Below are 23,749 nucleotides of genomic sequence, written 5' to 3'. Positions count from 1 at the left end.
CTCGAGCCTGTTACACAGGAACAGGAGGATCCCATTCAGCCTCCCCCTCGAGCCTGTTACACAGGAACAGGAGGATCCCATTCAGCCTCCCCCTCGAGCCTGTTACACAGGAACGGGAGGGTCCCATTCAGCCCCCCCTCAGGCCTGTTACACAGGAACAGGAGGGTCCCATTCAGCCCCCCCTCGAGCCTGTTACGCAGCTACCTGGAATGTTTCCAGCCGCCCTCTTCCGCGCACCCCCGCCCCCTGACCATTGCGATCCCAGCTCGGCAAGAACTCAACGAAGCACGTTCTGAGGAGAGAAGGAACATTTATTTCCGGGCATCGGCACGTTCAGACCGGAGGGCGATTCGGCGAAGGTTCTCCCTCCAACGGGTGGGACTGTGCGCTCCCGTCCACTGGGTCGTCCCGGATTGCGAGGCCCGACGGGCGGCCCCCAGGGAAACCAGGCCCTGCGGGTCCCTCTGGGGCCCGGGGGCAACTAGCTGCGCCCGGTGGGGGGCGGCTCAGGGGGCGTCGGCCGCCCGTGCCGTCCCCTCACCGTCCCCCGTGCCTCTCCCGGCCGCCGCGGCGTGCGCCCGCTGGTGCCTCCGCAGGCACCAGGCCTCGTTGAACCCTTTCCCGCAGTCGGGGCAGGGGAAGGCCCGGCCGCCGCCGTGCGCCCTCTGGTGGCTGACGAGGCTGGAGCGCTTGGTGAAGCCCTTGGCGCACACGAGGCAGGTGTAGGGCTTCTCGCCCGTGTGGACCCGCTGGTGGAGGAGCAGGCAGGACGACTGGATGAAGGCCCGCTGGCAGTCGGGGCACTTGTAGGGCCGCTGGTCGGCGTGGGTCCGCCGGTGGACGGTCAGGCTGTCGGCCCGGGCGAACCGCTTGCTGCAGGCCGGGCACTTGTAGGGCCGCTCGCCCGTGTGGGTCCGCTGGTGCTTGACCAGGCCCGAGCGGGCCGTGAACTCCCTGGCGCAGTCCGGGCACTTGAAGCCCCCTTGCCCGGACCTGGGGCAACGGTGCCGCTGGAGGCTGGTCTGGAGGATGAACTGCTTGCCGCAGGCCGGGCAGTTGTAGGTCGTATCGCCCGGCGCCAGGCAGCGGTGCGACACCAGCAGCGACACCTGGGTGAAGGCCTTGCCGCAGGGGCCGCACTGGAAAGGGCGCTCCCGCCGGTGGGTGTGCTGGTGCACCATGAGGTTGTACGACTGGGCGAAGCCCTTCCCGCAGTCCTGGCACCGGAAGGGCCTCTCGCCGGTGTGGCTGCGCCGGTGCCGCTGGAGGCTGGACTGGTCGGTGAACCCCTTCCCGCAGTCGGCGCACTTGAAGGGCCGCTCGCCGGTGTGGACCCGCCTATGCCGCAGCAGCACCGAGCCGTAGCCGAACGCCTTGCCGCAGTCGGGGCATGCGAACCTCCCGCCGGGCGGCAGCGGGGGGCCCGGGCCGTCCCCCGGCGGCTCCGCCAGCGCCTCCCCCTCCGCCGGACGGCTCATGCCCGCTCCCTCCCCGGGCGGTGTACGGTGCAGGCTCGCCGTCCCTCAGATTGCCTTCAGCTCTCCTCTCTCCGCGACCAGCTCCCGCCGACTCGCGAGCTGGGCTGTTCTCCGTCTCCCTCCCCCGCAACCCCCCACCCCCCCCCCGGCACTCCGAATACCGGGAGAGGCGGAAATCCCGTAGCCCCTTGTTCCTCGGTCCACCAGTCCAGGGAGGGATCTTATTCCGCAGGGAGAAGTGTCGAAAGGGGGACAGCTGGCTCCTGATGTTTTCCAGGGTTTCGCTATTTCGGGAAGGCTTCCTTTTCCCCTCTCGGTCCCTCCTCTCTCCCTCCGACACTCACATCCCCTTTCCCCACAACCTTCGATTCGATCGTGTTGCTCCTGCCCCAGGAAGTACTTCTCACCTCTTCCTGCTCCAGTCTGCTCGTCGTTTCCTGCCTCGATATCCTCGCCCACCGGCCTCCTGGTGGTTGTAATCTGATCCGTGCCCCATCTCCTTTAACCCATTGCATTCAGAATCCCAGTTCCTGAGAGGAATTCACCACCATGGCTGAGGCACCACTTGCATCTTCCCCTCCCTCGAGAACAGAGGGGAAAACATACCAATTAGGGGCGGGAGTAGGCCACTCGGCCCCTCGAGCCTGCTCCACCATTCAACAAGTTCGTGGCTGAACTCATTACATTCCCACCTACCCCCGATAACCTTTCACCCCCCCCCTTGCTTATCAAGAATCTATCTACCTCTGCCTTAAAAATATTCAAAGACTTTGTTTCCACTGCCTTTTGAGGAAGAGAATTCCAAAGACTCACCACCCTCTGAGAGGAACAATTTCTCCTCATCTCTGTCTTAAATGGGTGACCCCTTATTGTTAAACAGTGACCCCCTAGTTCGAGATTCTCCCACAAGGGGAAACATCCTTTCCACATCCACCCTGTCAAGACCCCTCAGGATCTTATATGTTTCAATCAAGTCACCTCTTACTCTTCTAAGTTCCAGCAGGTACAAGCCTAGCCTGTCCAATCTTTCCTCATAAGACAGCCCGTCCATTCCAGGTATTAGTCTAGTAAACCTTCTCTGATCTGCCTCCAATGCATTTACATCCTTCCTTATATAAGGAGACCAGTACTCTACGCTGTATTCCAGATGTGGTCTCACCAACGTCCTGTATAGCTGAAGCATAACCTCCCTACTTTTATATTCAGTTCCCCTCGCGATAAACGATAACATTCTATTAGCTTTCCTAATTATGTGCTGTACCTGCATACTAACCTTTTACGATTCCTGCACTGGGACACCCAGATGCCTCTGCATCTCAGAGCTCTGAAATCTCTCACCATTTTGATAATATGCATCTTTTTTATTCTTCCTGCCCAAATGGACAATTTCACACTTCCCCGCATTATACTGCATTTGCCAGGTCTTTGCCCACTCACTTAACCGATCTATATCCCTTTGTAGCCCCCTTATGTTCTCTCCACAAGTTACGTTCCTACCTATCTTTGTGTCATCTTTGCACAGTGGTCAATGAAAGGCTTTGTGCCTTAAGGAGGCAATGAGTGCCCAATTTCCCCTTGAGAAGAGTCAGTGGGGGGGGGGGGGGGTGGTGGGGAGCAGGGATGACCCTCCCTCCTTGAACCCAATGGAGGGCTCTAAACAGTCTCCCACAATGACAGTGGGTCTGGAGGCACCCGTAGGCCAGACCGGGAAAGGCTGGAGGATTTCCGTCCTCGAACGGGACGATTGTGAGCCAGGCGTGGGTCTTGTTTTTATTTCACGGGACGAGCTTCTGCATTCCCGGATTTGTTTAACCAGTTACACCGCATTTAAATGGCTCCTGGCTGCCGTGGGATTTGAACTCAGCGTCTCCTGGATTGTTAGTCCGGGACTCGGGAACGCGAGAGAGCCGGAGGGGAGGGGAGATGTAGGAAGCATTTTCTGACGCTGTGAGTTGCTGGGATCTGGGACGCGCTGCCTGAAAGGATGGTGGACGCAAATTCAATAGCGGCTCTCGGATACCGGAAGGGGAAAATTTTACAGGGATACGGGGGAAAGATGGGGGAGTGGGATTAATGGGATGGCTCGTTCGCGGAGGTGGGACGTGTACGATGGTCCAAATGGCCTCCTCCTGTAGCCGTATCATCCTGGGCTTCACTGGCAAGATTCTCAGGCTGTGGATCAGGAATGCTGGCTCCATAATCCAGACCGACATTCCCCTGGTGCTCGTACTGAGGGAGTGCTGCACTGTCGGAGGGAGATGTATACACTCCAGGACTTGATCTCCATAATCCAGGCCAGCAGGTTTGCAAGGAAATGCAATGAAACCCGACCGCTGGATGCACAGCAAAAGTCCATCCAGGGAGGGTCGGGACGCCAAAGGTTAATTCCAGGGAATTGCATGCAAATGAGGGAGCTGGTTGGACGGGTTGGTTGTGCAAGTGCAGGTTTTAAGGAATGCAGAAACAAAAATGCAGAGGCAGGGCGAAGGAATGCAGAATGCAGAAAATTGTGCATCGGTCCGGGCTGCAAAATTCCGCTCGGCCCGATTGCACCGGGGCTGGTTTGGTTTTTGCGGAGCGCTACACCCTTTTCCCGGGGCAACATGTCCTCGGAACTCGCGCCAGCAGTCGGTTCAGTTAGAGGGGGGGGGGGGGGGGGGGGGAGGGGAGGGGGCGGGGCCGACGTCAGGCGTGCGTCTGACCTCACCGCGGCGGCCGCCATTTTAGATGGGTCAGGCTGGAGAGGGGGACGGGGACAGCCGGCGGCCATTTTGAGAGAGGCAGGAGCTGGTTCCAGCTGGGGAACGTGGGAAGGGGAGTATTTCCCAGCAGGGGAGGTGGGAGGAATCCCAGGCAGGGGAGGTGTTGGGGGAGGTTTGGGACCATTATCCAGCAGGGGAAAATGGGAATGGGAGGAATTCCCAGCAGGGCAGCTGGGATTGGGTGGAATTCCCTGCTGGGTAGTTGCGAATGGGAGGAATTCCCGGCAGGGGTGGTGGGAATGGGAGGAATTCCCAGCAGGAGAGGTGGGGGATGGGATGAATTCCCAGCAGGGGAGGTAGGGATGGGGGAATTCCGAGCAGGGGAGGTGGGGATAGGATGAAATCCCAGCAGGGAAGTTGGGGATGGGAGGAATTACACGCTGGGGTATGTGGAAATGGAAGGTATTCCCAGCAGGGGTAAGTGGGAATGGGAGAATTTCCCAACAGAAGGAAGTGGGAATAGGATGTATTCCCAGACGGGGAGGTGGAATGGGAGGAATTCCTGGCAGAGGAGGTGAGGATGGGAGGAATATCCATCAGAGGCCAGTGGGAATGGAAGGAATTCCCAGCGGGGAGAAATGGTAATGGGTAGAATAACCAGCAGGTGAATTGGAGGAATTCCCAGTGCGGGAGGTGGGAATGAGAGGAATTTCTAGCAAGGGAAGTGGGAACAGGAGGAATTCCCAGTGGGTGAAAGTGGGGATGGGAGAAATTTCTTGCAGGGGAAGTGAGAATAGGAATTCCCAGCAGGGGAGGTGGGGATGGGCGTAATTCCCAGCAGAGGAGGTGGGATTAGGAGGAATTTCCAGCAGGAGAGGTGGGAATGGGATGAATTCCCAGCAGGGTAGTTGGGGACAGGAGGAATTACACGCTGGGGTATGTGGAAATGGAAGGTATTCCCAGCAGGGCTAAGTGGGAATGGGAGAATTTCCCAGCAGAAGGAAGTGGGAATGGGAGGTATTCCCAGCAGGGGAGGAGGAATAGGAGGAACCCCTGGCAGGGGAGGTGAGGATGGGAGGAATATTCAGCAGAGGCCAGTGGGAATGGAAGGAATTCCCAGAAGGGTAGTTGGGAATGGGAGGCATATCCAAAAGCGGAGGTGGGATTGGGAAGAATTCCCAGCAGGGGAGTTGGGGATGGGAGGAATTACACGCTGGAGTATGTGGAAATGGAAGGTATTCCCAGCAGAGTAGGTGGGAATGGGAGGGATTCCTTGCATGGGAGGTGGGGGTGGGATGATTTCGCAGCAGGGAAGTTGGGGATGGGAGGAATTACCTGCTGGGGTATGTGGAAAGGAAGGTATTCCCAGCAGGGTTAAGTAGGAATGGGAGAATTTCGCAGCAGATGGAAGCACTGGCCTCTGCTGGATATTCCTCCCATCCTCACCACCCCTGCCAGGAATTCCTCCCATTACCACTTCTCCCCGCTGGTTATTCCTCCCTTTCCCACCTCTCACTTTCCTCTGATGGGAATGCCTCCCATTCCCCCTCCTCTGTTGGGAATTCCTCCCATCATCACCTCCCCTGTTGGGAATTCCCCACATTCCCACTGGACCCTGCAGGAAAATCCTCCATTCCCACTTACCCTGTTGGGAATTCCTCTCATTCCCACCTTTCCTACCAGGAATTCCACCCAATTTCTGCTGGGAAATCTTCCCATTCCCAACTCCCCTGCTGGGAATTACTCCCATACTGACTTTCCCCTGCTGGGGATTCTTCCCATCCTCACTTCCCATGCTGGGAATTCCTCCCATCCTCACTTCCCCTGCTGGGAATTCCTCCCAATTCACCTGCTGGTTATTCCTTCCATTCCCACTGGCCTCTGCTGCATATTTCTCCCATTCTCACCTCCCCTGCCAGGAATTCCTCCCATTCCTTCTCCCCTGCTGGTAATACGTCATTGCTTCCTTCTGCTGGGAAATTCTCCCATTCCAACTTACCCCTGCTGGGAATACCTTCCATTTCCACATACCCCAGCGTGTAATTCCTCCCACCCCCAACTTCCCTGCTGGGAATGCAGGAATAAGCAGAATTCCAGCAGGAGAAAGTGGAATAGGAGGAATCCCAGAAAGGAAAGTGGGAGTAGTAGGAATCCCAGCCGGTGTAATGGGAATAGGTGTATTCCTGGCAGGGGAAGTGGGAATGGGAGGAATCCAAGCAGAGGAAGTAGGAATAGCCATATTCCCAGCAGGTAATGTGGGAATAGGTTTAATCCCAGCAGGGGAAGTGGGAAAAGGAGTATTCCCAGCAGGAGAAGGGGGAAAAGCTGGAATACCAGAAGGGGAGTTGGGGATAGGAATTCCTGCAGGGAATGTGGGAATAGGCATAATCCCAGCAGGGGAAGTGGGAATAAGAGGAATCCAGCAGGGTGGTGAGGATGGAGGAATCCAGCAGAGGAGTTGGTGGTAGGAGAATTCCAGCAGGGAAAGTGGAAATAGTTTTAATCCCAGCAGGGGAAAGTGGGAATTGGAGTATTACCAGCAGGGAATGTGGGAATGGGAGGGTTCCCAGCAGAGTTATGTGGGAATGGGAGGAATCCCAGCATGGGAAATGGGAGGAATCCCAGCGAGGAAGGCGGGAATAGGAGTAATCCCAGGAGGGGAATTGGGAGCAGTAGGAATCCCAGCAGGTGTAATGGGAATAGGAGTATTCCTGGAAGGGGAAGTGGGAATGGGAGGAATCCAAGCAGAGGATGTAGGACTAGCCAGAATCCCAACAGGGAATGGGGGACTAAGAATTCCTACAGGTAGAGTGGGAACAGGCATAATCCCAGCAGGGGAAGTGGGAATGGAAACAACCCCAGCAGGGGGAAGCGTTGGAGCAGATATGGACACAGGCCACGTTTACCCGGAGAGCCCGGGCATTCGTGGTCTGGACAGTCCGGCCGGCTGCTCGTGGGATCCTGCCGTGCGCGGGTGGGCCTCGCCGTCGGGGCGGCTTCAACCGACGGGCCAGGGGTTTCGGGGGGGACCTCCCCAGCCCGCGAGAGGAGCTTCCTCAGGTGGCGTTTGGTTGAGCCGAGCGGCGGGCTCCTGTTCGGGTGTTTTTTTTTTTAAAAATCGGGGCAGGTTTTTTTTTTGTTCTGTTTGCTCTGCTCCAGGCACCCATTTCGATGAGCCCACCAGAGCACCACACCCTCGTTTGATCAGGAGAGGCCGGCCTCTCGCTTCCACCCACAAGCCAAACAGAGCCCTGAGTCACGCGCCGTTTCCAGCAGAGTCAGAGGCCACTCGGCCCGTCTTGAGCATCCCCCCCTCCGTACCTGTGCAGTCAAACTCTGGAGGACGTCAACCGAGGCACTTTACGGTGTTTATCTCTCTCGCTCTCTCCCTCTCTCGCTCTCTGTTTGTGTGCCAGAGGGAAATTAGAGGGGCGGGTCAGCAGCCTTGAACGAACGAGGACTTTATAAAGGGCTGCTGTGGGTGACTGCATTTCCAGTGTTCACCACAACTGATTCCTCCGCTTTGCCCCAGGACGCTGGTGAGTTCCGATCTCGGGAGATCTGAGCAGTTGACTCACAGGTGTTCTGTTTCTCTCTCTTTTTTGCCTTGTTGTTGTAAGGGGAGCACTCAGGAACTGGTCCTTTTCACAACTCTCGGCATCACCCGGCAGCCTCGGAGGAGGGGGGGGGCGAGAGGGGAGGGGTGGGGGGGGGGGGTGTGGGTGGGTTTGTTTGCAGTACACCTGCCGGCCGGGGAGTGACACGTTGAATATGTCACTTGCAAACTGGAACAGCAGGTTCCCGAAGCACCCGGAGTTTGGCAGTCCGGATCAGCGATAGTGAGAGAGAGAGAGAGAGAGGGGCGGGGGTCGGGGAGACGGGGGGAAGGGGGTGGGGGGGTGCCACCAGGAGACGAGGTAGCAGCAGCCTGAGACCCTTCCCACTCTCCGCCGCGCCCACTAACCCCCCCACCCCCGGTCCGGGCGACCAGACTGCTGTCAAGACGCGGCGAGGGGGGGGGGGGGGCATAATTCGGAGGGTGGCTGATCGACTGTGGTGTGCGGCACCTGAGAGAGAAAGAGCGGGTTGAAGGGGAGGGCTGGGAGGGCGGGGGGGGGGGGGGTGTGGAGGTGTGCGGGAGGCAGGGGGGGGGGGTTTAGTGGGGTGCAGATCGGAGGCTGTTGATGTTCCTCCACCCCCTCCCCCCTAGCTCCCCACCTATCTAATGGCGCGGGTCGGGGGGGTGGGTGTGCAGGAATAAGTGAGGCGGTGCAGGAGGGGGGTGTGTTTGCATGGGGTAAGCGCACTCTTTCTGCCCTCCTCTCCTCCCACCCCCACTCCTCACGAGAAAGCATGTTGGGGTGGGTGGGGGGGGAATATACCAGGCGTGTGCTGACTCACCCAGTCGAATAGCTGGGATCGATTGGCCGCCGAAACTTTGGGTTTTTTTTTTCTTTCTCTCTCCTCGTGGGCGGTCAGTGAGCTCAGTTCCCGAGGTATTCCCTTCCTGGTGACTCTGTCTCACGTCACCGCGGGTCTGCGGTGTTGGCCCGTGCCTTTACACTGCATCATTCCCACATTCCCAGCATAGCAATCCCTTGCCCACTCACACTCTTGTCTGCCGGATGCTGCAGTGGGTCCGGGTAACCTGTTATTACAGGCTGTTGCAACACGGGGTGCGTGTCAGGTAAACAGGCTTCATCAGACGGCTGTGGTTTTGTTGCATGCAACAGACACACAGAAGGCGTGCATAGACCAGGTAAAAATGCAATCGGCGGACGGTGACAGCGCAGACGGAGGCCATTCTGCCCTTCCTGCCCCTGCCAGCGATCTGCCGACACAGCCCACCCAGTCCCCCCTCGCCCTGCCCCCGTTCCGCCCCTATCCCCAGCAGCTCCACTCTGAGTTCCGCGGATTCACCGCCCTCTGAGTGAAGAGGTTCCTCCTTGTCTCAGTCCTAAACAGCCTGCCCCCCCCCCCCCCCCCACCGCCCCCTCATTCTGAGACTGCGTCCCCCGGTTCGTGACCCAGCAGCCGGGGAGGTGGAGGGGGGAAACGTCCTGTCTACATCCACCCTGTCACGCCCAGGAAGAATTCTGTAACTTTCAAACCCGATCACCTCTCGTTCCTCGACACTCTCGGGGAAAACGTTGACCTTTGGACCGAATCTTTGGGGCGGAGGGCGGGGGGGAAGAAAAACATTTTGATCCGTGAGCAATGCCAGGGTGGGTCAGCAAAAGAAACAACAACAACAGCCACAACAACAGCAGAAACTTGTATTTATGTAGCCCCCCCCCCACCCCGAACGTGGTAAAACATCCCCGAGGTCCCCTCCCGGGAGCGATTATCGAACACTATTTAACCCTGAGGCGCATAAGGAGTTATCAGGGATGGGCGAGCAGAAGGAGGGAGGTTTTAAGGGGGAGAGAGGGAGCGAGGTGGGGAGGTTTAGGGAGGGAAAGCACTGGCGGAGCGATGCGAATCGAGGGGGGGAGTGGGGTTAAGATCAAGAGGCTGGGATCGGAGGAGGGCCGAGATCTTGGAGGGTTGTCGGGGCTGGAGGAGGTTACTGAGATAGGGAGGGATTGGTGGCGAGGGAGGATGCAAATTTTAACAGCGAGGCGTTGCCGGACCGGGTGACTAACTCTCTTCTCTTTGTCCGTTCGCTTTTGCTTTCCTAGGTCGGGCTTCGTGGGGCGGGGGCAGCAGACGCCCTGCGCCTGGCGGTCGTGGGCGGAGGAGCCCGGGTTTGCGTGGGGCGGGCGAGAGTTTGGAAATCAGGCCGAGGGTCACACCGAGAGAGAAAGAGAGAGAGAGTCAGACCTCGGAGGTGCCGGCGGGCAGGCGGAGAGCAGGACCCAGCTGCGTTGAGGGGCTGCTCCCCTGGGCTGGCCGCGCAGGAGGCGGAGGAGGTGAGTGCGGGGGAGCCGCCATGGCGGCCTCTCAGGTGGAGTGCCTCGAGGAGGACAACGTCAACGTCCAGCTGTCCGAGTCCCAGCCGCAGTTCAGCTACTGTGAGCGGCAGCGGCTGGCGCTGGAGGCCCTCATGGCCAAGGGGTCGGGGGCCTTCCACCAGTGCGTCAAGCGGGAGGGCCTCCGCCTCTTCCTGTCGGGCGAGGAGGTTCGGCGCATCCACGCCACGCTGGAGGAGTACCGCCACGGGGAGGTGGCGGAGGGCGAGGAGCAGGACTCCGAGCTGGGGGACGACCCATCGCTCACCTACTGGCCCCTCAAATCGGACGCCCAGGCCCCTTACCTTGCGCTCGGGTGGCCAGAGATGGGGATGTGGAAGGGCATCACGAGGGCGAAAATCTACACCCAGCCGCCAACGGACAACATGCCAGCCATTAAGGAAGTGGTGCGGACTTTACTGCAGAGTGCCAAGCAGGTACGAAAGGGACTTGGCACTTAAACCTCCGTCAAGCCCGTGTCGACAGATGCCCACTTGATCTAGGGGCTCGGCGGAGACCATATATAGAATAACAGATACCCGGGAGTGAGTTACAGACTGGAATCTAATCGAGGGGTTCGGGGGGTTTATATATAGAATAACAGATACCCGGGAGTGAGTTACAGACTGGAATCTAATCGAGGGGTTCGGGGGGGTTTATATATAGAATAACAGAAACCCGGGAGTGAGTTACAGACTGGAATCTAATCGAGGGGTTCGGGGGGGTTTATATATAGAATAACAGAAACCCGGGAGTGAGTTACAGACTGGAATCTAATCGAGGGGTTCGGGGGGTTTTATATATAGAATAACAGATACCCGGGAGTGAGTTACAGACCAGAATCTAATCGAGGGGTTCGGGGTGTTTATATATAGAATAACAGATACCCGGGAGTGAGTTACAGACTGGAATCTAATCGAGGGGTTCGGGGTGTTTATATATAGAATAACAGATACCCGGGAGTGAGTTACAGACTGGAATCTAATCGAGGGGTTCGGGGGGTTTATATATAGAATAACAGATACCCGGGAGTGCGTTATAGACTGGAATCTAATCGAGGGGTTCGGGGGGTTTATATATAGAATAACAGATACCCGGGAGTGAGTTACAGACTGGAATCTAATCGAGGTGTTCGGGGAGGTTTATATATAGAATAACAGATACCCGGGAGTGAGTTACAGAGTGGAATCTAATCGAGGAGTTCGGGGTGTTTATATATAGAATAACAGATACCCGGGAGTGAGTTACAGACTGGAATCTAATCGAGGGGTTCGGGGGGTTTATATATAGAATAACAGATACCCGGGAGTGCGTTACAGACTGGAATCTAATCGAGGGGTTCGGGGGGTTTATATATAGAACAACAGATACCTGGGAGTGAGTTACAGACTGGAATCTAATCGAGGGGTTCGGGGGGTTTATATATAGAACAACAGATACCTGGGAGTGAGTTACAGACTGGAATCTAATCGAGGGGTTCGGGGGGTTTATATATAGAATAACAGATACCCAGGAGTGAGTTAAAGAGTGGAATCTAATCGAGGGGTTCGGGGGGTTTATACATAGAATAACAGATACCCGGGAGTGAGTTAAAGAGTGGAATCTAATCGAGGGGTTCAGGGGGTTTATATATAGAATAACAGATACCCAGGAGTGAGTTACAGACTGGAATCTAATCGAGGGGTTCGGGGGGTTTATATATAGAATAACAGATACCCGGGAGTGAGTTACAGACTGGAATCTAATCGAGGGGTTCGGGGTGTTTATATATTGAATAACAGATACCCGGGAGTGAGTTACAGACTGGAATCTAATCGAGGGGTTCGGGGGGTTTATATATAGAATAACAGATACCTGGGAGTGAGTTACAGACTGGAATCTAATCGAGGGGTTCGGGGTGTTTATATATAGAATAACAGATACCCGGGAGTGAGTTACAGACTGGAATCTAATCGAGGGGTTCGGGGGGTTTATATATAGAATAACAGATACCCGGGAGTGAGTTACAGACTGGAATCTAATCGAGGGTTCGGGGGTTTATATATAGAATAACATATACCCGGGAGTGAGTTACAGACTGGAATCTAATCGAGGGGTTCGGGGGGTTTATATATAGAATAACAGATACCCGGGAGTGAGTTACAGACAGGAATCTAATCGAGGGGTTCGTTGGGTTTATATATAGAATAACAGATACCTGGGAGTGAGTTACAGACTGGAATCTAATCGAGGGGTTCGGGGTGTTTATATATAGAATAACAGATACCCGGGAGTGAGTTACAGACTGGAATCTAATCGAGGGGTTCGGGGGGTTTATATATAGAATAACAGATACCCAGGAGTGAGTTACAGACTGGAATCTAATCGAGGGGTTCGGGGGGTTTATATATAGAACAACAGATACCTGGGAGTGAGTTACAGACTGGAATCTAATCGAGGGGTTCGGGGTGTTTATATATAGAATAACAGATACCCGGGAGTGAGTTACAGACTGGAATCTAATCGAGGGGTTCGGGGGGTTTATATATAGAATAACAGATACCCGGGAGTGCGTTACAGACTGGAATCTAATCGAGGGGTTCGGGGGGTTTATATATAGAACAACAGATACCTGGGAGTGAGTTACAGACTGGAATCTAATCGAGGGGTTCGGGTGGTTTATATATAGAATAACAGATACCCGGGAGTGAGTTACAGACTGGAATCTAATCGAGGGGTTCGGGGGGTTTATATATAGAATAACAGATACCCGGGAGTGAGTTAAAGAGTGGAATCTAATCGAGGGGTTCGGGGGGTTTATATATAGAATAACAGATTCCCGGGAGTGAGTTAAAGAGTGGAATCTAATCGAGGGGTTCAGGGGGTTTATATATAGAATAACAGATACCCAGGAGTGAGTTACAGACTGGAATCTAATCGAGGGGTTCGGGGTGTTTATATATTGAATAACAGATACCCGGGAGTGAGTTACAGACTGGAATCTAATCGAGGGGTTCGGGGGGTTTATATATAGAACAACAGATACCTGGGAGTGAGTTACAGACTGGAATCTAATCGAGGGGTTCGGGGGGTTTATATATAGAACAACAGATACCTGGGAGTGAGTTACAGACTGGAATCTAATCGAGGGGTTCGGGGGGTTTATATATAGAATAACAGATACCCGGGAGTGAGTTAAAGAGTGGAATCTAATCGAGGGGTTCGGGGGGTTTATACATAGAATAACAGATACCCGGGAGTGAGTTAAAGAGTGGAATCTAATCGAGGGGTTCAGGGGGTTTATATATAGAATAACAGATACCCAGGAGTGAGTTACAGACTGGAATCTAATCGAGGGGTTCGGGGGGTTTATATATAGAATAACAGATACCCGGGAGTGCGTTACAGACTGGAATCTAATCGAGGGGTTCGGGGGGTTTATATATAGAACAACAGATACCTGGGAGTGAGTTACAGACTGGAATCTAATCGAGGGGTTCGGGTGGTTTATATATAGAATAACAGATACCCGGGAGTGAGTTACAGACTGGAATCTAATCGAGGGGTTCGGGGGGTTTATATATAGAATAACAGATACCCGGGAGTGAGTTAAAGAGTGGAATCTAATCGAGGGGTTCGGGGGGTTTATATATAGAATAACAGATTCCCGGGAGTGAGTTAAAGAGTGGAATCTAATCGAGGGGTTCAGGGGGTTTATATATAGAATAACAGATACCCAGGAGTGAGTTACAGACTGGAATCTAATCGAGGGGTTCGGGGTGTTTATATATTGAATAACAGATACCCGGGAGTGAGTTACAGACTGGAATCTAATCGAGGGGTTCGGGGGGTTTATATATAGAACAACAGATACCTGGGAGTGAGTTACAGACTGGAATCTAATCGAGGGGTTCGGGGGGTTTATATATAGAACAACAGATACCTGGGAGTGAGTTACAGACTGGAATCTAATCGAGGGGTTCGGGGGGTTTATATATAGAATAACAGATACCCGGGAGTGAGTTAAAGAGTGGAATCTAATCGAGGGGTTCGGGGGGTTTATACATAGAATAACAGATACCCGGGAGTGAGTTAAAGAGTGGAATCTAATCGAGGGGTTCAGGGGGTTTATATATAGAATAACAGATACCCAGGAGTGAGTTACAGACTGGAATCTAATCGAGGGGTTCGGGGGGTTTATATATAGAATAACAGATACCCGGGAGTGAGTTACAGACTGGAATCTAATCGAGGGGTTCGGGGTGTTTATATATTGAATAACAGATACCCGGGAGTGCGTTACAGACTGGAATCTAATCGAGGAGTTCGGGGGTTTATATATAGAATAACAGATACCTGGGAGTGAGTTACAGACTGGAATCTAATCGAGGGGTTCGGGGGGTTTATATATAGAATAACAGATACCCGGGAGTGAGTTACAGACTGGAATCTAATCGAGGGGTTCGGGGGGTTTATATATAGAATAACAGATACCCGGGAGTGAGTTACAGACTGGAATCTAATCGAGGGTTCGGGGGTTTATATATAGAATAACATATACCCGGGAGTGAGTTACAGACTGGAATCTAATCGAGGGGTTCGGGGGGTTTATATATAGAATAACAGATACCCGGGAGTGAGTTACAGACAGGAATCTAATCGAGGAGTTCGGTGGGTTTATATATAGAATAACAGATACCTGGGAGTGAGTTACAGACTGGAATCTAATCGAGGGGTTCGGGGTGTTTATATATAGAATAACAGATACCCGGGAGTGAGTTACAGACTGGAATCTAATCGAGGGGTTCGGGGGGTTTATATATAGAATAACAGATACCCGGGAGTGAGTTACAGACTGGAATCTAATCGAGGGGTTCGGGGGGTTTATATATAGAACAACAGATACCTGGGAGTGAGTTACAGACTGGAATCTAATCGAGGGGTTCGGGGTGTTTATATATAGAATAACAGATACCCGGGAGTGAGTTACAGACTGGAATCTAATCGAGGGGTTCGGGGGGTTTATATATAGAATAACAGATACCCGGGAGTGCGTTACAGACTGGAATCTAATCGAGGGGTTCGGGGGGTTTATATATAGAACAACAGATACCTGGGAGTGAGTTACAGACTGGAATCTAATCGAGGGGTTCGGGGGGTTTATATATAGAACGACAGATACCTGGGAGTGAGTTACAGACTGGAATCTAATCGAGGGGTTCGGGGGGTTTATATATAGAATAACAGATACCCGGGAGTGAGTTAAAGAGTGGAATCTAATCGAGGGGTTCGGGGGGTTTATATATAGAATAACAGATACCCGGGAGTGAGTTAAAGAGTGGAATCTAATCGAGGGGTTCGGGGGGTTTATATATAGAATAACAGATACCCGGGAGTGAGTTACAGACTGGAATCTAATCGAGGGTTCGGGGGTTTATATATAGAATAACATATACCCGGGAGTGAGTTACAGACTGGAATCTAATCGAGGGGTTCGGGGTGTTTATATATAGAATAACAGATACCCGGGAGTGAGTTACAGACTGGAATCTAATCGAGGTGTTCGGGGGGTTTATATATAGAATAACAGATACCCGGGAGTGCGTTACAGACTGGAATCTAATCGAGGGGTTCGGGGGGTTTATATATAGAACAACAGATACCTGGGAGTGAGTTACAGACTGGAATCTAATCGAGGGGTTCGGGGGGTTTATATATAGAACAACAGATACCTGGGAGTGAGTTACAGACTGGAATCTAATCGAGGGGTTCGGGGGGTTTATATATAGAATAACAGATACCCGGGAGTGAGTTAAAGAGTGGAATCTAATCGAGGGGTTCGGGGGGTTTATATATAGAATAACAGATTCCCGGGAGTGAGTTAAAGAGTGGAATCTAATCGAGGGGTTCAGGGGGTTTATATATAGAATAACAGATACCCAGGAGTGAGTTACAGACTGGAATCTAATCGAGGGGTTCGGGGTGTTTATATATTGAATAACAGATACCCGGGAGTGAGTTACAGACTGGAATCTAATCGAGGGGTTCGGGGGGTTTATATATAGAACAACAGATACCTGGGAGTGAGTTACAGACTGGAATCTAATCGAGGGGTTCGGGGGGTTTATATATAGAACAACAGATACCTGGGAGTGAGTTACAGACTGGAATCTAATCGAGGGGTTCGGGGGGTTTATATATAGAATAACAGATACCCGGGAGTGAGTTAAAGAGTGGAATCTAATCGAGGGGTTCGGGGGGTTTATACATAGAATAACAGATACCCGGGAGTGAGTTAAAGAGTGGAATCTAATCGAGGGGTTCAGGGGGTTTATATATAGAATAACAGATACCCAGGAGTGAGTTACAGACTGGAATCTAATCGAGGGGTTCGGGGGGTTTATATATAGAATAACAGATACCCGGGAGTGAGTTACAGACTGGAATCTAATCGAGGGGTTCGGGGTGTTTATATATTGAATAACAGATACCCGGGAGTGCGTTACAGACTGGAATCTAATCGAGGAGTTCGGGGGTTTATATATAGAATAACAGATACCTGGGAGTGAGTTACAGACTGGAATCTAATCGAGGGGTTCGGGGTGTTTATATATAGAATAACAGATACCCGGGAGTGAGTTACAGACTGGAATCTAATCGAGGGGTTCGGGGGGTTTATATATAGAATAACAGATACCCGGGAGTGAGTTACAGACTGGAATCTAATTGAGGGGTTCGGGGGGTTTATATATCGAACAAGAGATACCTGGGAGTGAGTTACAGACTGGAATCTAATCGAGGGGTTCGGGTGGTTTATATATAGAATAACAGATACCCGGGAGTGAGTTACAGACTGGAATCTAATCGAGGTGTTCGGGGAGGTTTATATATAGTAAAACAGATACCCGGGAGTGAGTTACAGAGTGGAATCTAATCGAGGAGTTCGGGGGGTTTATATATAGAATAACAGATACCCGGGAGTGAGTTACAGACTGGAATCTAATCGAGGGGTTCGGGGGGTTTATATATAGAATAACAGATACCCGGGAGTGAGTTACAGACTGGAATCTAATCGAGGAGTTCGGGGGGTTTATATATAGAATAACAGATACCCGGGAGTGAGTTACAGACTGGAATCTAATCGAGGGGTTCGGGGGGTTTATATATAGAATAACAGATACCCGGGAGTGAGTTACAGACTGGAATCTAATTGAGGGGTTCGGGGGGTTTATATATAGAACAACAGATACCTGGGAGTGAGTTACAGACTGGAATCTAATCGAGGGGTTCGGGGTGTTTATATATAGAATAACAGATACCCGGGAGTGAGTTACAGACTGGAATCTAATCGAGGAGTTCGGGGGGTTTATATATAGAACAACAGATACCTGGGAGTGAGTTACAGACTGGAATCTAATCGAGGGGTTCGGGGGGTTTATATATAGAACGACAGATACCTGGGAGTGAGTTACAGACTGGAATCTAATCGAGGGGTTCGGGGGGTTTATATATAGAATAACAGATACCCGGGAGTGAGTTAAAGAGTGGAATCTAATCGAGGGGTTCGGGGGGTTTATATATAGAATAACAGATACCCGGGAGTGAGTTAAAGAGTGCAATCTAATCGAGGGGTTCAGGGGGTTTATATATAGTATAACAGATACCCAGGAGTGAGTTACAGACTGGAATCTAATCGAGGGGTTCGGGGTGTTTATATATTGAATAACAGATACCCGGGAGTGAGTTACAGACTGGAATCTAATCGAGGAGTTCGGGGGTTTATATATAGAATAACAGATACCCGGGAGTGAGTTACAGACTGGAATCTAATCGAGGAGTTCGGGGGTTTATATCTAGAATAACAGATACCCGGGAGTGAGTTACAGACTGGAATCTAATCGAGGTGTTCGGGGAGGTTTATATATAGAATAACAGATACCCGGGAGTGAGTTACAGAGTGGAATCTAATCGAGGAGTTCGGGGGGTTTATATATAGAATAACAGATTCCCGGGAGTGAGTTACAGACTGGAATCTAATCGAGGGGTTCGGGGTGTTTATATATAGAATAACAGATACCCGGGAGTGAGTTACAGACTGGAATCTAATCGAGGAGTTCGGGGTGTTTATATATAGAATAACAGATACCCGGGAGTGAGTTACAGACTGGAATCTAATCGAGGGGTTCGGGTGGTTTATATATAGAATAACAGATACCCGGGAGTGAGTTACAGACTGGAATCTAATCGAGGTGTTCGGGGAGGTTTATATATAGTATAACAGATACCCGGGAGTGAGTTACAGAGTGGAATCTAATCGAGGAGTTCGGGGGGTTTATATATAGAATAACAGATACCCGGGAGTGAGTTACAGACTGGAATCTAATCGAGGGGTTCGGGGGGTTTATATATAGAATAACAGATACCCGGGAGTGAGTTACAGACTGGAATCTAATCGAGGAGTTCGGGGGGTTTATATATAGAATAACAGATACCCGGGAGTGAGTTACAGACTGGAATCTAATCGAGGGGTTCGGGGGGTTTATATATAGAATAACAGATACCCGGGAGTGAGTTACAGACTGGAATCTAATCGAGGGGTTCGGGGGGTTTATATATAGAATAACAGATACCCGGGAGTGAGTTACAGACTGGAATCTAATCGAGGGGTTCGGGGGGTTTATATATAGAATAACAGATACCCGGGAGTGAGTTACAGACTGGAATCTAATCGAGGGGTTCGGGGGGTTTATATATAGAACAACAGATTCCTGGGAGTGAGTTACAGACTGGAATCTAATCGAGGGGTTCGGGGTGTTTATATATAGAATAACAGATACCCGGGAGTGAGTTACAGACTGGAATCTAATCGAGGGGTTCGGGGGGTTTATATATAGAATAACAGATACCCGGGAGTGCGTTACAGACTGGAATCTAATCGAGGGGTTCGGGGGGTTTATATATAGAACAACAGATACCTGGGAGTGAGTTACAGACTGGAATCTAATCGAGGGGTTCGGGGGGTTTATATATAGAACAACAGATACCTGGGAGTGAGTTACAGACTGGAATCTAATCGAGGGGTTCGGGGGGTTTATATATAGAATAACAGATACCCGGGAGTGAGTTAAAGAGTGGAATCTAATCGAGGGGTTCAGGGGGTTTATATATAGAATAACAGATACCCAGGAGTGAGTTACAGACTGGAATCTAATCGAGGGGTTCGGGGTGTTTATATATTGAATAACAGATACCCGGGAGTGAGTTACAGACTGGAATCTAATCGAGGTGTTCGGGGGTTTATATATAGAATAACAGATACCCGGGAGTGAGTTACAGACTGGAATCTAATCGAGGAGTTCGGGGGTTTATATCTAGAATAACAGATACCCGGGAGTGAGTTACAGACTGGAATCTAATCGAGGAGTTCGGGGGTTTATATATAGAATAACAGATACCCGGGAGTGAGTTACAGACTGGAATCTAATCGAGGAGTTCGGGGGTTTATATCTAGAATAACAGATACCCGGGAGTGAGTTACAGACTGGAATCTAATCGAGGGGTTCGGGTGGTTTATATATAGAATAACAGATACCCGGGAGTGAGTTACAGAGTGGAATCTAATCGAGGAGTTCGGGGGGATAATATATAGAATAACAGATACCCGGGAGTGAGTTACAGACTGGAATCGAATCGAGGGGTTCGGGGGGTTTATATATAGAATAACAGATTCCCGGGAGTGAGTTACAGACTGGAATCTAATCGAGGGGTTCGGGGTGTTTATATATAGAATAACAGATACCCGGGAGTGAGTTACAGACTGGAATCTAATCGAGGAGTTCGGGGTGTTTATATATAGAATAACAGATACCCGGGAGTGAGTTACAGACTGGAATCTAATCGAGGGGTTCGGGTGGTTTATATATAGAATAACAGATACCCGGGAGTGAGTTACAGACTGGAATCTAATCGAGGTGTTCGGGGAGGTTTATATATAGAATAACAGATACCCGGGAGTGAGTTACAGAGTGGAATCTAATCGAGGAGTTCGGGGGGTTTATATATAGAATAACAGATACCCGGGAGTGAGTTACAGACTGGAATCTAATCGAGGGGTTCGGGGGCTTTATATATAGAATAACAGATACCCGGGAGTGAGTTACAGACTGGAATCTAATCGAGGGGTTCGGGGGGTTTATATATAGAATAACAGATACCCGGGAGTGAGTTACAGACTGGAATCTAATCGAGGAGTTCGGGGGGTTTATATATAGAATAACAGATACCCGGGAGTGAGTTACAGACTGGAATCTAATCGAGGGGTTCGGGGGGTTTATATATAGAATAACAGATACCCGGGAGTGAGTTACAGACTGGAATCTAATCGAGGGGTTCGGGGGGTTTATATATAGAATAACAGATACCTGGGAGTGAGTTACAGACTGGAATCTAATCGAGGGGTTCGGGGGATTTATATATAGAATAACAGAGACCTGGGAGTGACTTACAGACTGGAATCTAATCGAGAGGTTCGGGGGATTTATATATGGAATAACAGATACCCGGGAGTGAGTTACAGACTGGAATCTAATCGAGGTGTTCGGTGGGGTTTATATATAGAATAACAGATACCTGTGAGTGAGTTACAGACTGGAATCTAATCGAGGAGTTCGGGGGGTTTATATATAGAATAACAGATACCTGTGAGTGAGTTACAGACTGGAATCTAATCGAGGACTTCGGGGGGTTTATATATAGAATAACAGATACCTGGGAGCGAGTTTACAGACTGGGATCCAATTGAGGAATTCCGGGGGTTTATATATAGAATAACGGATTCCCGGGAGTGAGTGAGAGACTGGAATCAAATCGAGGGTTCGGGGTAGTTTATATATAGAATAACAGATACCCGGGAGTGAGTTACAGACTGGAATCTAATCGAGGGGTTCGGGGGGGTTTATATATAGAATAACAGATACCTGGGAGTGAGTTACAGACTGGAATCTAATCGATGGGTTTGTGTGGTTTATATATAGAATAACAGACACCCGGGAGTGAGTGACAGAGTGGAATCTAATCGAGGGGTTTCGGTCGTTTTTATATGGAATAATGGATACCTGGTTGTGAGTTACAGAGTGGAATCTAATCGAGGTGTTCGGGGGGGTTTATATATAGAATAACAGATACCCGGGAGTGAGTTACAGACTGGAATCTAATCGGGGAGTTCGGGGGGTTTATATATAGAATAACAGATACCTGTGAGTGAGTTACAGACTGGAATCTAATCGGGGATTTCGGGGGGTTTATATATAGAATAACAGATACCTGGGAGCGAGTTTACAGACTGGAATCTAATTGAGGAATTCCGGGGGTTTATATATAGAATAACGGATTCCCGGGAGTGAGTGAGAGACTGGAATCAAATCGAGGGGTTCGGGGTAGTTTATATATAGAATAACAGATACCCGGGAGTGAGTTACAGACTGGAATCTAATCAAACGATTCGGGGGGTTTATGTATAGAATAACAGATACCCGGGAGTGAGTTATAGACTGGAATCTAATCGAGGGAGTCGGGGGTTTATATATAGAATAACAGATACCCGGGAGTGAGTTACAGACTGGAATCTAATCGAAGGGTTTGGGGTGTTTATATACAGAATAACAGATACCCGGGAGTGAGTCACAGACTGGAATCTAATCGAGGGGTTCAGGGTGTTTATATATAGAATAACAGATACCCGGGAGTGAGTTACAGACTGGAATCTAATCGAGGGGTTCGGGGGGGTTTATATATCGAATAACAGATACCCGGGAGTGAGTTACAGACTGGAATCTAATCGAGGGGTTCGGGGGGTGTTTATATATAGAATAACAGATACCCGGGAGTGAGTTACAGACTGGAATCCAATTGAGGGGCTCGGGGGGGTTTATATACAGAATAACAGATACCTGGGAATGAGTTACAGACTGGAATCTAATCGAGGTGTTCGGGGAGGGTTTATATATAGAATAACAGATACCGGGGAGTGAGTTACAGACTGGAATCTAATCGAGTGGTTCGGGGTGTTTATATATAGAATAACAGATACCTGGGAGTGAGTTACAGACTGGAATCTAATTGAGGGGTTCGGGGGGTCGTTTATGTACAGAATAACAGATACCCGGGAGTGAGTTACAGACCAGAATCTCATCTAGCGGTTCGGGAGGTTTATATAGAGAATAACAGATACCCGGGAGTGAGTTACAGACTGGAATCTAATCGAGGGAGTCGGTGGTTTATATATAGAATAACAGATACCCGGGAGTGAGTTACAGACTGGAATCTAATTGAGGGAGTCGGGTGTTTATGTAGAGAATAGCAGACACCCGGGAGTGAGTTACAGACTGGAATCTAATCTAGGTGCTCGGGGGTGTTTATATATAGAATAACAGATACCCGGGAGTGAGTTACAGACTGGAATCTAATCGAGGGGTTCGGGGTGTTTATATATAGAATAACAGATACCCGGGAGTGAGTTACAGACTGGAATCTAATCGAGGGGTTCGGGGTGTTTATATATAGAATAACAGATACCCGGGAGTGAGTTACAGACTGGAATCTAATCGAGGGGTTCGGGGTGTTTATATATAGAATAACAGATACCCGGGAGTGAGTTACAGACTGGAATCTAATCGAGGGAGTCGGGGGTTTATATATAGAATAGCAGACACCCGGGAGTGAGTTACAGACTGGAATCTAATCGAGGGGTTTGTGTGGTTTATATATAGAATAACAGAAACCCGAGAGTGAGTTACAGACTGGAATCTGATCGAGAGGTTTTGGTGGTTTATATATAGAATAGCAGATACTCGGGAGTGAGTTACAGACTGGAATCTAATCGAGGGGTTCCTGGGGTATATATATAGAATAACAGATACCCGGGAGTGAGTTACAGACTGGAATCTAATCGAGAGGTTTTGGTGGTTTATATATAGAATAACAGATACCCAGGAGTGAGTTACAGACTGGAATCTAATCGAGGGGTGCCTGGGGTATATATATATAGAATAACAGATACCCGGGAGTGAGTTACAGACTGGAATCTAATCGAGAGGTTTTGGTGGTTTTTTATAGAATAACAGATACCCAGGAGTGAGTTACAGACTGGAATCTAATCGAGGGGTTCCTGGGGTATATATATAGAATAACAGATACCTGGGACTGCGTTACAGACTGGAATCTAATCGAGGGGTTCGGGGGTGTTTCTATATCGAATAACAGATACCCAGGAGAGAGTTACAGACTGGAATCTAATAGAGGGGTTCGGGGTGTTTTTTATAGAAGAACAGATACCCGGAAGTGAGTTACAGACAGGAATCTAATAGAGGTGTTCGGGGGGGTTTATATATAGAATAACAGATACCCGGAAGTGAGTTACAGACAGGAATCTAATAGAGGTGTTCGGGGGGGTTTATATATAGAATAACAGATACCCGGAAGTGAGTTACAGACAGGAATCTAATCGAGGGGTTCGGGGGGTTTATATATAGAATAACAGATACCCGGAAGTGAGTTACAGACAGGAATCTAATAGAGGGGTTCGGGGGGGTTTATATATAGAAGAACAGATACCCGGAAGTGAGTTACAGACAGGAATCTA

At 50.4% G+C, this 23,749-nt stretch overlaps 2 protein-coding genes across 4 annotated transcripts in view; one reads left to right on the top strand and one right to left on the bottom strand.

The window, feature by feature from the left end:
* Positions 1-290: 290 nt before the first annotated feature.
* LOC137356178 (zinc finger protein 768-like) lies at positions 291-1,900 on the bottom strand. The gene has a single exon (XM_068022015.1). It carries the CDS (start codon positions 1,476-1,478, stop codon positions 507-509), a length of 972 nt encoding a protein of 323 aa, XP_067878116.1. The 5' UTR covers positions 1,479-1,900; the 3' UTR covers positions 291-506.
* A 4,372-nt stretch (positions 1,901-6,272) lies between these two features.
* Positions 6,273-23,749, top strand: part of LOC137356168 (protein FAM83E-like) — a 41,682-nt gene continuing 24,205 nt past the window's right edge. Inside the window, exons 1-2 of one of the 3 annotated variants that reach the window (XM_068021997.1) lie at positions 6,273-7,719; positions 9,862-10,568. In XM_068021997.1, coding sequence (XP_067878098.1) covers positions 10,113-10,568 — 456 coding nt within the window. In that variant the 5' untranslated portion in view covers positions 6,273-7,719; positions 9,862-10,112. Of the gene's footprint in view, positions 7,761-8,576; positions 8,940-9,861; positions 10,569-23,749 lie in introns of those variants that run through there. The other 2 variants (XM_068021998.1, XM_068021999.1) reach the window with 2 other exon arrangements.

Source organism: Heterodontus francisci, chromosome 45 (genome assembly GCF_036365525.1).
Source record: "Heterodontus francisci isolate sHetFra1 chromosome 45, sHetFra1.hap1, whole genome shotgun sequence".
Taxonomy (NCBI): domain Eukaryota; kingdom Metazoa; phylum Chordata; class Chondrichthyes; order Heterodontiformes; family Heterodontidae; genus Heterodontus; species Heterodontus francisci.
Note: the sequence above shows the minus strand (reverse complement) of the source record. Positions and strands in the feature narration are given on the sequence as shown.